This window comes from Kryptolebias marmoratus, linkage group LG20 (assembly GCF_001649575.2).
Source record: "Kryptolebias marmoratus isolate JLee-2015 linkage group LG20, ASM164957v2, whole genome shotgun sequence".
NCBI lineage: Eukaryota > Metazoa > Chordata > Actinopteri > Cyprinodontiformes > Rivulidae > Kryptolebias > Kryptolebias marmoratus.
This window is the reverse complement of record NC_051449.1, coordinates 22,937,159-22,950,797: the sequence shown is the minus strand read 5'-3', so window position 1 is coordinate 22,950,797 and position 13,639 is coordinate 22,937,159. Positions and strand designations below refer to the sequence as shown.

The 13,639-nt window shown below is 40.1% G+C and overlaps 1 protein-coding gene across 3 annotated transcripts in view; it reads left to right on the top strand.

Moving 5' to 3' along the window:
• The window catches only part of st3gal3b (ST3 beta-galactoside alpha-2,3-sialyltransferase 3b), a 79,574-nt gene extending 68,368 nt beyond the window's left edge, over positions 1 to 11,206 (top strand). For all 3 annotated transcript variants that reach the window (XM_037981840.1, XM_017430760.3, XM_037981841.1), the window contains one exon: positions 2,789 to 11,206. In XM_037981840.1, coding sequence (XP_037837768.1) covers positions 2,789 to 2,878 — 90 coding nt within the window. In that variant the 3' untranslated portion in view covers positions 2,879 to 11,206. The remainder of the gene's footprint in view (positions 1 to 2,788) is intronic.
• Positions 11,207 to 13,639: the final 2,433 nt, after the last annotated feature.

The following is a 13,639-nucleotide window of genomic DNA, read 5'->3' as shown; positions in this document are numbered from 1 at the left end:
CACTACCCATCCCACATTGCACCCGACCCCTTTGGCCCCTCCCATAGATGGTGAGCTCATGGGAAGGGGGACCTATGTAACCTCTTCGGGCTGTGCCTGGCTGGGCTCCATGGGTGAAAGCCCGACCACCAGGCGCTCGCCAACGTGCCCCACCTCCAGGCCTGGCTCCAGAGTGGGGCCCTGGTGACCCGCGTCCAGATGAGGGAACACTGTGTCCAAAATTTTTAATCATCATAAGGGGTCTTTGGGCTGCACTTTGTCTGATCCCTCACCAAGAACCTGTCTGCTTTGGGTGACCCTACTAGGGGCATGAAGCCTCTGACGCCATAGCTTCTAGGATCATTGGGACACTCAATCCCCTCCACCACGGTAAGGTGGCAGCCCAGGGAGGGGTAAGTTTTATTATTCTTACACAATAAAATTAAAACTTGAAAGAAAGGTGTACATTATGTTTACAATTGCCATACGGGACATCAGGTAGTTATTTTAGTAAAAGCCACCAGATATATCAGAAACACAAAAAAAAGGGAATAAAGGTTCCTTTTAATGAAAAACATCTGACCAATTCTTCTTGTGTTCTAAACAAAACAAAATGGAACCCAAAAGAAAAAAAAAAAAAGACAAAATAGGTTAATCAGCCACACTAAAGCAGTGCGGGTCTTTCATCAGTGGCCGCAGCATTGTGTGTCGTTTGATCACACTCCTGACAGAGCTCTTTTGTCTCCATCAGTCATGTTGTCTTCTTAGTGTTTACACTGAAAAGCAGTGGAATTAGAGATGTCACCCACATGCTGGTGAGTGTAAACCATGAGCTCAATATGATGATAACCTTTGTCTAAACTCCTAGTGAATCTTTGGCATTTATTATCATCATCTTCATCAGCATTGTTATCATCGGCTACATGTGGCTAATTAATGGAAATGCTTTTGGCCTTTCTGTTTGGAGCCAAAAAGCCAAACTGCTGCCTGTCAGTGGTTCTCCTCTGAAACCACACAGCTGTAAAACAGTCCACTCAGATTTGTATTCCACTTTGGGGAACAGAGCTGTTTCTCCTCTGAAAGGAGACTTGTATTCCTTACAGAAATGTACGGTAGCTGCACTAACTGCACAAAGACCGTAATGTTTTTGCCTTTGTGTGTGTGTTCATGTGTCTGTTATCAACATATCTCATGAACCACTGAATGAATTTTAATGAAACTAAGATAGTAATCATTGGATGAGCTTTTTCAGCTGATTAATTTTTGGAGTCAATCCAATTCAAGATGACCACCACACCAAATTGACTTTAAAAAGAAAATGGTTCTAACTCTGTGAATTTTTGATATTGAGCAAAACTTTTGGTGTAGCAGTAGCCAAAAGTTATTCGTAACATACATTACCTTTAACATGTACTGAATGTGGCATCTGGCAGTATCACGTGAGATTGTGCATAACAGTTTTTGTTGGTTTTTTTGGTAAAGATTTGATCAAAACCTCTAACTCATCATTTCTCAAAATAGGATGATCTTAGTCTAAAACTCTAGCATGAAAGGCAGCGGGTGATATGCATTCCTTCCATGCCTTTAATTAGGAAAGAAATGATAAAGAGCTGCTTTTATTTCTTGCTGCCAGCTCCTTCCTACACTGGCTGCTGTAATGAGAACCCTGTCAAACTTGAACAATCCTCATTTGAACGGTGAAAATGAAAGTTACTATTTGTACTTTTTAGAGTAATATAAAGGATCCTCCTACCTTATCGTGGTGGAGGAGTTTGTGTGCCTGAATGATCCTAGGAGCGATGCTGTCGGGGAGAATTGCCCCCAGTAGGGTCTCCCAAGGTAGATTGGTCCCAGGTGACAGACCAGACAAAGACCGGGTTAAAAAGACGTATGGATATAAGACAGCAGGAAACTGGATGTCTCTTGCCTGGACGTATGTTACCGGGGCCTCCCTGACATGGAACACCCACGTGTAAATTCACTGGCAATCTAAAAACACTAAAGTAACAATAAAGACAGCATTCCTTGAAGAAATGCGTGTCGCCCACCACCTTTCATGCCAGAGTTTTGGACTAAGATCATGTTGAGAAATGATGAAGTTGTAGATGCTTTGGTCAAACCTTGAGAATAACATTTTGACTGATCTCATGTGATATTGTGAGATGTCACACTCAGTGTGTGTGTTGTGGATGACTCATCTACTACATCACATTTTGGTTCAGTGTCTGTAAAATTGTCTATGAAAGCCATTTTTGTGTTGGCTAATGTCAATTCTCTGTTACGACCATCTTGAGTTGGATTTATGCAAAAGGTTAATCAGTTGTAGATGTACATCTAGTAAATACTTTCTGAAGGTTTTAATAAAATCCATCTAGTGGTTCATGTGATAACTTGCTAACAAACACACAGGCAGTTGAAACACTGGGTGCCTTTAAATCTCAACTTAAACCCACCTGTTTAGAGTTGCTTATGGCTAAATTAGGGTTAGAGTGCGGGGTTTTGATGTTTGTCTCTTTCTTACTGTTTATTCAATGTCACATGCTGTTTTTATTTTGTTTTTTAATTATGTAAAGCACCTTGAAATGCCTTGCTGCTGAAATGTGCTATACAAATAAAATTTGATTGATTGATGGGCAAAAACATTATCGTCCACCTTTCAGCGGGGGGTGATGATAAACTTGCAGGTTAGTGAATATAGCTGTGCTTTTGATGAAGGCTCTGCTAAATACAGGCCTAGCATTTTATTTTATTTTTTTCATAATCTGTGATGTTTTCTGTCTCTGAATTTTCTTTTTTTTTTTTCTTGCAGTCCTGGACGCACGACATATCCAAGGAGAAAGAGTTCCTTCGTAAGTTGGTGAGGGCCAACGTGATCACAGATCTCACCAAAGGAATCTGAGTTTACACGCACCACCAGCCTCCCTCTGCCGTTCCCAGCGGACGATGAAACTCAACTGGGGAACGGACTGACGTGGGGAGAAGAGAAGCCCTCAGCGAGGCCGACTCACCACCAGGGTTTTTGCATCCAAGGAGATTAGACAACAGATTACAGGAGGAGTTTTGTGGAAAGATGCACTCATGTGCCTTCTGAACCAAAGACTCCTGCTCACTGGAGCGGGGGGTTAAACAGGCTACAGGAGAACTGGATTGACCTGGTTCCTGTCCTATAAAACCACAGTCTCAGTATTGCTGTGCCGGCCCTCCACTTCAGGCCCAAGAGTATCACACAAATAAAGAGTAAGCTCAACGGCAACGCATTGATTTATGGAAGCTTCAGCTTGACTTTTTGTTTAATCTGATGAGGCGAGAAAAGGAGTTGAGCAGAGTGTGTGGAGACGGATCAAGTACTAGCAGTGCCAAATGTACCTCGTACAGGGGAGAGGGCGTCTCTCCTGCTGCCTGAATGTATTCACTTTACTCACTGTAAATATTGAAGATTTCTACTGTGCTTTTTAACAAGCTGCGGTATCGCCATGATCCCATCCCTCACCTTTCATCTCCATATGTGTGTCCAGATGGGCTCAACGTGTCCTGCCTGATATGCATTTATGACAGCCAGTAAATATGGAGTGCCATAAAAAGGAAAAAATGTCTAAAAGAACAAAAAGACCCTGTGATGTTTTGTGAGAGTCCAATTTCAAAAAATTTATAGTGGTTTCTGCCATCAGTTTTACATTTCAGTTGTTTACATTGAATTATACGCTTTTTTGCTAAAAGTGACTTCTGCAGTGAACTGTAACACTTCCAATGCATCATGGAGTCACTTCTGACAGGTATTTCTTCATATTTCTGCAGAAATAACAGTTCAATGCAAAAGTGGTGGCTGTGTAAAGGTTTAAAGAATAGCTTTTTACCTGAATTAGGATATTTTCAAGATTGTGCTTGTTACAAAGGGATAGTCTGAGGATTTTTGAAGTGATGTTCTGGCTAATCAGTAGACAGAACAACTAATTATCAGTAGTTGGTACCTTATTAGCTGTGACATTAGGCCTAAAGAACAGCGTTTGCTGAAGTACCAGTCTGCCAGGAGTTGAGTAAACCATTGGACTGACTAATTAGGCTCAGTAGAGATAGATCGATTAATCTGCTGATATTAACCACTTTTTTTTCTTTAAGAGCTTTCAGCCATTCCTGGACATAGTTATTCAGTTACCAAGTAGGAAAGTGCTACAACCAGCTTACAGTAAGCTCAACAACCAGCATCATGCAAAAGTGTAGAGATTTAATATTGGCTAATGTGGGTTCTTTCACACCGTGTGGTTTTTGAGAAAAATGGGCCCTAGTTTAGTTAGCCATTAGCCTAGCCTGGGCAAAGACTTCTGCCTCTTTCTCCAAATGCCATGTTCTGTGACTGATGTCATGGCTGATAAAGTACTAACTATTGATAATCATAAGACAGAACATCACTTCGAAATTACTAAATTGTCCCTTTACAGCAGCAAAATCAGCTTTGGAAGTAGGTCGACTCAGTCAGTATTGACAAGTTAATAACTGCAAGTTCTAGCAGGCCTTCTTCTAAAGCAGATTTATCACCTTAACACAGCTCCAGTCTTAAAAATTTCACAGCAGCTCATGGAAACATTATTGAACCCTTTACATTAGCAACATGTTTGCATTCTACAGTTATTTTGGCAGAAATATGATATTCTATCTGAAAGTGTGTCAGTCTGCACCAAAGGTCCTACAGCTCACTGAATTTGCAAATAACCACATAATTCTTTGTAAAGAACTGTGCTATGCAAAATTTCCTGCAGTGTAAAGGTCTATGAAATCATATTTGCATGAACAGTTATAAAACTTTGGCAGTTTTAAGATGACAGCAATCAAAACTTTTCTTGGTTCTTCTCAGACTAGCTGTTAGACCATCAGGTCCTGTCAGAATTAAATTCAATTTCTCTAAACTGAGGTTGCACAAAGAGCTATCTACAACAGGTACCAACCATATTACCATATTTCACACATACAGTGCCTACTGAAAGGATTCACTCCCTTGGATGATTTATGCTTTATTAATGATGGTCAGTGGAAACTGGTCTTTTTGACAGAAATTTAAAAAAACTAATTTAAACTTCAATGTTAAAGTGAAATCAATTTTCAACAGTGTAATGCCAATTAAATAAAAAATATATAATATAAAATGTGTGACTACATAAAAATTCACCACCTTCCCAAATGACTGTTCTATTTCAATTCAGAGAAAAGATTTTTGAAAAGTACAAGTCAGGGGAAGGACGGCCCTAAACATCCCCAGGAGTTTTGTTAAACCCCTAAAGAGATTGAAGGAATATGGCACACGTAAATCTACCAAAAGTAGGCCATCCTCACAAACTGAGTGAACATGAAGAAGGGGAATAGTGAGAGAGACCACCAAGACCCCTGAAAGCTCTCTGAAGGGCCAATCTTTCTTAGAAGAGATGGTAGAGACTGTAAATATAACAACTGTAGTCCAGATTCTTCACCAGTCCGAGCTTTATGGGAGAGTGGCAAACAGACTCTGTTGAGGAAAACTCAGATTAAATCTTGACTAGAGTTTGCCAAACAGCATGTGGAAGACTCCATGGTTGAGTGTTACTCGACAGCCAACCGTTGTCAAGCTTTAATGAGTTTTCTTAAACAGTGGCTCTCCTGTAAAGCTCAGACTGGTGAAGAACCTGGTCAACAGTTGTTATATTTACAGTCTCTCCATCTCACCTGCTGAAGCTTTAACTCCTTCTGCTTCCAAGTGTCTTGGTGGTCTCTCTCTCTGTCCTCCTCCTTCACGTTCACTCATTTTGAGGATGACATGCTCTTGGTAGATTTACACATCTTCCATAATCCTTCCATTTCTTGATAATTTAATAGATTCAATAGAACTCCTGGAATGTTTAAAGCCTTGGAAATCCTTTTGTATCCATCCTCTGACTTGGAGTTTTCAATAATCTTTCCTCTGAGTTGAATTAGGACAGTCACTTTAAAGGAGGTGAATATTTACGCAATGACTTATTTTACATCACATATTTTTATTTAACAGATATTACTCATTTTTTTGTAATGAAAGTCATATTGAACGTGATTCATTCATAACAGCAATAAAACCATAAAGCATCCAGGGTAGTGAATACTTTTTATAGGGACTTCAAACCCACTTAAAATACCCAAAATATCACTTAATCCCGTCTAAAATCTTTAAGACTGGGTTTTTTTGTTTGTTTGTTTGTTTGTTTAATTTTGGTCTTTATTTTCTCATTCTTTACACACTTAATCTTTTTCATGGCCCTCCTAGAACTCTATTAAAGGTTTTTGATGAACACCAGACTTGTACTGTTAGACCACCAGAACTGAACATTGATATTATTAAACTACCCTAAAACTTTAAGGGTAATTAAAGTTCATAATTTCCATACCATAGAACACGATTTAATTGAAGCTTACCAGCTCTGTCAAGTTCAGACTTTTCATCTCAGTTGTCATTTTGTTTTATATACATGACAAAATCACATCTTCATCCTTTCATCAGCTGTAAGCCTCATCCTATTCAGGAGCAGGCTCTTTCCTGGACAAGGATAAGAGACTTCATGTCTGATTTCTTTTCCCACTATGTCCTGTTCTTACAGTTTTTTGTTCTTTGTTGACATTCCTTGGGGTACGGAATATAAATATATATTTTTTTTTGTTTAGGTTGATTGGTAATATTTATTTTGCTACAGAGTTCCTTCATTTTGGTCACAGGTTGGCCTGCTTCCCATTACAAGTCAGATGTTCTAGTTTTGTTACATAATTAAAAGATAGCCTGGTAATTCTGTCAAATATTTATCAATAGTTGATGGCTTATCAGCTGTGACATCAGTCATAAAGCATAGAGTGTGGATAAAAGATCAGGTGTCTCATTTATAAAACTGCTGTACGCACAAAACAGGGCCTGAAACTTGCATACGTCACTTTCCACGCAAAGTTTGTGATCGATAAAACAAACTTGACGGGAAAATGTGTGGTCCTTTACGCAAACTCTGAGCCATGCAAACTAAATACGCTTGTTTTGGAGACAGGGGAAACTGGCGACACAGATGGCGAATGGGGAATTGAAGCCACACTGCATCATGATTCATCTCAGATCTTTAATTTCACTCCATAATCAAACTTTAATCTTAGATCGACTTTATCATAAGCTTTTAAAACAGCGCTATTATTTCTGCTTCCGCTGGTGAGCCATAAGTTTTCTCACCATCACATTCCTCTTCCTTTATGATCACCAGGGTGATGTGTACCACAGGTGTGAGGGAACAGTGGCTCCCCCCTCAGGTGCTGCCTCCTTGCCTCCTTTCCAAATCCCCAGAGTGCAGAAGAGACTTACTTTAATACCACTCACACCACACCAGTACGCGCTCCCTCGCGGGGGCGCACCCGATCAGTTTTTGGGAGACCAACACTTTTTTGCACAACATCTGCCATCCTTCTTTCAAAAGGTGTCAGTTCTGGTACACCCTTACCCCCACCTGTGGCTGACATGCTCTGGTGGTGGCTGGTTAGTCGCGTTTTTGTCTCCACCCTTAAATCTGACCATTTTTTCTTCACCTTGGCCCCCGTCCTCTCTGACCCACTCACTGAATTAACAATGGAAACGACGTGTTGCCTCTCACAACTCTTCCTTTTATTTGTAACGCCACTACTGTGGCTCCCAAAAGTAATATTTTTTCTGTTCTCCACCTCACTCACCAGCACATCCAGTTCTGCCTTGGTGAAATTTAGTTTCTTTACTCTTTTCTCCGTGGTTGCCATTGGTAACCATGAAATAACATTGATTAGCTGGCTCATTTAAATACACCTTCACATTTATGAGGTGCTTTATATTGACCTATTATGGTTGAATGTGGGCGTGTGGAGGGCAGGACCTGAGGCGGGACCTTGCGCGCAAATTTTTAGATGCAGGTGTGATTTATAAAGGGAAATGGCTCGTTGGTGTGCGTGCACACGGTTTTATAAATCTGAAATTTTTTTTGGCGTACACCATTTTCGCCTTTTGGCCGTATGCACACTTTTGGTATGAATCCTACACAATCATGAGGCCCCAGAAGTCGTTGCCAATGTTAGGTTAATAGCGAGCCAAATAAGGGCCAGTTTATATTTTTCAGGCTTATAAAACCAGTATTTCTCAAAAACAACATGGCAGTGTGAAAGACCACTACATGGGCTAGCTTTAGTATTAGCTAATGTCGTGTTCTTTCACGGTTTTTGAGAAAAAGTCATTTTTTTAAGCCTGAAAAACAATAATAAACAGGCTCTTGTTTGGTTAGCCATTAGCCTAGCATGAATGAAGACTTTTTGCCTCTCTCTCTGTACTCTGACTGATGTCACGACTAACCGGGTACAAGCTATTGATAACTGTTTAACAAAACATCTCTTCAAAAATAACCAGACTATCCCTTTAACAGTTTGCTTTGTGCTTCCTGAACAGACTTGTTGGATTTGTTGCAGGAGCAGTATTCTGATCGAATTGGTTCAGGAACTGCTTAATGTTTAATGTGTGCTACCCTTTGTTTCTGTTACAAGTCGTGTCTGGTAACATGATTCGTCTCCTTTTGTTACAGTAGTCTCAAAAAAAAAAGAAAGAAAAAACTGATCTAAATGACAAGTATATAAGGTGAAACTGTATTAGTCAGGCCTGTGCACCTTGCAGATCAAGATTCTGCCATATTGTTAATGGAGGGAAGCGCTGCCATCGTCACATAATCAAATACTGTGCTTCATTTGGTTTCCTCTTCAGTGAATACAGGAATGTCCAAACAGTTAATGTGAAATGAATGCTTTATTCAGCTTTACATGGTTGGGATGTATTCTCAGTTCTGCTTTAGCAAAGCAAGATTTTTTTCTCTGTTAGTTTTTATACTGTTTCTCTTTTCTACTTAAGAATTCTGTATACATATTTTAAACAAGTTCAACCCTTTAATTTTTTTTTCAATCAGTAAGCTGCTGTCACTGCACCTGCTTCATACAGTGCTACATACTTCTTATCGCCTGCCACCAGTTTAAACCCCAAAATGGCCTATAACTCACTCCGTTTCACAGATATAGAGCTATGTATTGTTTTCCAACAAACAATCCATACGATAACGTTTCCAACGCTAACAGGTTATGGTATTAGTTATTTGGAGTCAACTTTGTCTTTGTGTTGGCAAAATATCTCATGAAACACCTGATGGATTTTAGTGAAACTTAGGAAGTAATCGTTTGATGTACGAGTACAACTGATCACCTTTTGAAGCCAGCGTAATTCAAGTTGGCCACCACAGAAATGGCTGTAACTGAGTCAATTTTTATAGATACTGAGCTAAAATGTGTAGTAGCTGAGAGTTATTCTTATCAAAACAGCCACAACACCAACATTTCTCAAAATAAGATTAGTCTAAAATTCTGGCACGAAAGGTGGTGGGCGATATCCATTTGTTCAAGAAATGTTAGGCCTTTAAATCTAGATGGTTTCCACAGATTTCTATGTGTTGTGCAGCAGTTTGTCAGTTTCACCTTTCGGTATGGTACCATCAGGTTCAGAGAGTGTTTCAGAACAAGGCCACTGCAGCTGATCCCGTATGAGCTGGAGGTATGGACAGGTTGCTACCTATGTTTGTAGCTAGAGACCAGTCGAGTTGATGCATGTGCCACATATTCATCACATACAGTGTAAAAACACTTCGAGGCTGTTCAGATTTGTGACAGATCTGTTTTTGGTGACTGCCAGTGATCAGCTCTGACTTGATGGTAAATTGTGGACCCCCCAAGGTTTTGCAATTGGATGTCAAATACCAGCACTGTATGGTCTGCTGATGTTTCTGTGATAATAATAACACATTGAGACATCTGAACTATATTATTGTTTGGACATTACCACAGTTAAGAGCCATTTGAGTCAAATTTTCTGTGAAGTTGTCTCTTGAGTTTACTTACCTAACAAGAGAAATAAAGGTACACAAACAGTAATTAGTGACTTCATAGAATTGGGTGTCAGAGCAAAGACTGGAGACTTGAACCTGTAAAAATCCACAATGTGCTGGCAGCTGGTTTCTTCACAGCTTTGCTTTGTGTTTAATTAGGTGAATATAATACAATAACATTGCTCAGACTGTCCTCTGGCTGACACAACACATTATGGCTTACAGTGACCGCAACGGGTCCAAAAACAATCAGAACAAACACCAAAGCAATGACAAACTAATTATTTTTCGATTAATTTAAGTAGCTAACAAGATTCAATTACTTTTACAAAAATAACAGCAAAATGCACAATCATTTAGCTTTTTTAATTAACAGTAACTAGACAGACATTTACAGAGAACAGTTCTAAAAAACAAAAGTTGATTAAAACTTTTAGCTAAAACAAAACAAACACAAATGGCTAAATCTACAGAATATTCCCAAATATTGCTGTTTAATTACAGCAGTTTTAATCATCTGACAACTGAGCAGACTCTTTAAGCCTTAAGCCGTCCAGGTAATAACTCTGCTTCCCGTGTAGGGTCCCATCAGTTCTGTAGGAAGTCCTACAGTTGGCTCAGGACAGACTGCATTCAAGATAAAAGACCACTTCTGAAGGTGCTTTGAAAAGCTAAGACGTTTTCAGTGTTTATCGAGAAAATTCTGACCTGTATTTATCTGTAGTTATCTGATCAGCCTCTTCCAGCCCCTTGCATGTTTTATGTGCAACATTTTTTTGTGCCTTTTATTGACAGTTATATGGATAAGAAGCAGGTGAGGCTTGGAGGGACACACAGAGGCAAGCAGCGAACGACAGACTGGGATTCAAAGTGCCCAATCTGTTTGCGTACAAACCACACAGCCTCCCAGGAGCTCACACACAACATCAGTAGTGCAAAAGATCAGCAGTATGTAATAAAACAGGTTTTACTACTTTTACAGTATTCCAGAGCCTTGAAATTAAGCAGATCTTTTGAGAACACAATCCATTTTTCTTTCTGCCTTTTAATTTATTTTATTTTTTTTTCAAATTACTTTTTTTTTCTTCTTCTTCAATAAATGCTGGAGCAGCTTTGATAAATTGCACCTGATACACCTCCCAGATCAATCTGTTTATAATAAAGCAGAATGTAATTGTTTTCATCATATTTATAAAACTTTTGTTTTTAACATTTCCCCATAGGTGGAAATTCAAAGAAATCAGAACTGTTTTGTTTGTTTTGAATAGTTATACAGTCATGTATAACGGCTTTAAGCAATTCAATAAATACATTTAAATAGATGTTTTATTTGTGTGTGTGTGTGTTTATGGGCAGCATCAGATTGCATTTTCCTTTAATATTTGAACAGTTTTTGAGTCACCATTCTCTTTGATTTCCTGTTTACTTTTTCAGTATGTTTCTTGGACATATATAATATATCACAAAGTGTGTTCAGAATATTATGGCTTCGACTTTAGGTTTTATAACTTTTATACTTTCCTAAAAAATTGAACTTTACTTTTTTCTCATTAAAATAAATGGATAGTTCTTTAAATCCTTGAAAAATGTTGTGCCCTTTGAAATGTACTACAGCATACATTCTTTAGTTTTAGCTTTTAGCTACTGTTCTGCTAAGTTTAGTATTTAGCTACTGTTTTGCTGGTTTTAGGTTTGAGCTACTGTTTTGCTGACCTTAGCTTTTACCCATTGTTTTGCTAATTTTAGCTTTTATTCTGAGTGTTTAAACCTTAATAGCAAAGTCATTCAGCATTCCCACTGTATTTTTTGTAGTTTCTTGTGTTTTTTCTTTCTGCGTCTTTGTGATTTGTCAGCAGAAGTGGTTTTCTGTTCCTTTGGTGTGACAGCAGGTCGATTTAAGATCTTTCCAGACAGCATGGCCTTCAGCACCACAGTGCCGTTTTCCCAGCCGGGGAACGTCAGGTGTAAACTGTCTGTCGTCGTGCTTCAGAGGTAACAAACTACAGGAAGCTGAGTGAAGATGGAGTGATTGGTAGGAGACAGATTTCCTTTGCTGTTCTGTAATTCATCTCAAACCTGCAGAGCCAGAAGAAATCATTTTTCAGCTCTCCACCAACCTGTCTGTTCTACTCCATGACTCTTTGATTTTTCAACCAAATGTCCCTCCTCTCTGTCTTGTGCTCTGAATTTTTGTTTCTTTGCTCAAGGCTGAGTTGCATCTTGTTTTACTGAAAATCGCAAGGAGCCCATATGAGACTAGTTTCACACAATAAACACACAGCAACATTAATCTGCAGCCCTGAAACAAACTCGCTGCTCCCCTGGAGGAGCTTTGCTGGGAGACTTGGAGCGAACCATGCAGCTGTGAGCTGCTGGGAAGTGTGTGCTTGTGTGAGGTGAAAGGACAGGATGCCAAGGGCCTTTAAAGTGCCTCCGGACCCGTCCCATTCTGCTGTTAATGGGGTGCCAGAAACGTTCCACCGCAACAAAGTCACGCCTCACCGCTCCCCAAAACCACTGAGCTCTGGCTGCACCGACTCGACAGATTTCCCAACCTCTGCAGGGTGGGATCGAATGCTCGCTCCCTGCAGCAGGAGAATATTTGCCACCTGGGATCTCCCCGAGGCAGCTGGCCAGGCCGGCTGGCTGGAGGCGGTTGTTCCTGTTAGTCTGGTAGATGGGGGGGAGGGGGGGTGCATGAGCACGCCTGCACCTCTTCAGCTGACTGGACTTTTATTCTCAGCGACAGGTTCCCCCACCCCACCTCCTTTCAGATGGGCTGGAACTGAGAGGCCACAACCTCCGGGTCTGAAATTTAAACTCCTTTTTAACAAAAAAAAGAAAAAGGGAAGAGAAAACACCCATTCGGACGCTGTTTACCTAATACCGGGTCAGCTGAGATGAAAGAAAAACAACATGTTCTTTGCTGATTTGTCTCTCATTCTGCCAGTTTACCTTCATGTCTCACTCCTTCCTGCAGCAGAGCACAGGTTCTGTTCTGAACATCACTGCATGGACTCAAAAACACTTCCACAAATCATTGTCTGTAAACACAGTTCACTGTCCATCCATAAATGCTGCTTAAAGCTCCATCGTGCAAAGAAGGAGCCAGATGTGAACACCATGCAGAAACACTGCTGTCTTCTCTGGACCAAAACTCAGTAAAATGGACTGAGGAAAAGTAGAAAACTGTTCTGACATCAGATGAATCAAAATGTGAAATTCTTTTTGAAAATCACAGATGCCTCCCTACTTAAGAGGAAAAGTTCAACCCAGCATGTTAGCAGCTCATAGTTCAAGCCTGCCTCTCTGATGGTATGGGGGTGCATTAGGGCCTTTGGCATGGGCAGCTTACACATCAGAAAAGGCATCATTATTGCAGAACAGTATACAAGTTTTAGAACAACATATGCTCCCATCCAGGCGACAACAGGGATTTCTTTGTTTCAATCGGAAACTTCTCATCAGAGAGGTCAAAGGTCACATGTGGGGTACCCCAAGGTTCAATCCTAGGACCCCATCTTTTCAATATATATATGCTCCCACTGGCTCAGGTTATAACAGGAAATAAGATTAGCTACCATAACTACGCAGATGATACTCAGCTCTACATCACAATGTCACCAGGTGACTCTGAACCCATCCAATCACTGAATAGATGCTTAGAACAGATAAATGTGTGGATGTGCCAAAACTTTCTCCAGCTGAACAGAAACAAAACTGAAGTTATTATCTTTGGACCTAAAGAGGAGCGA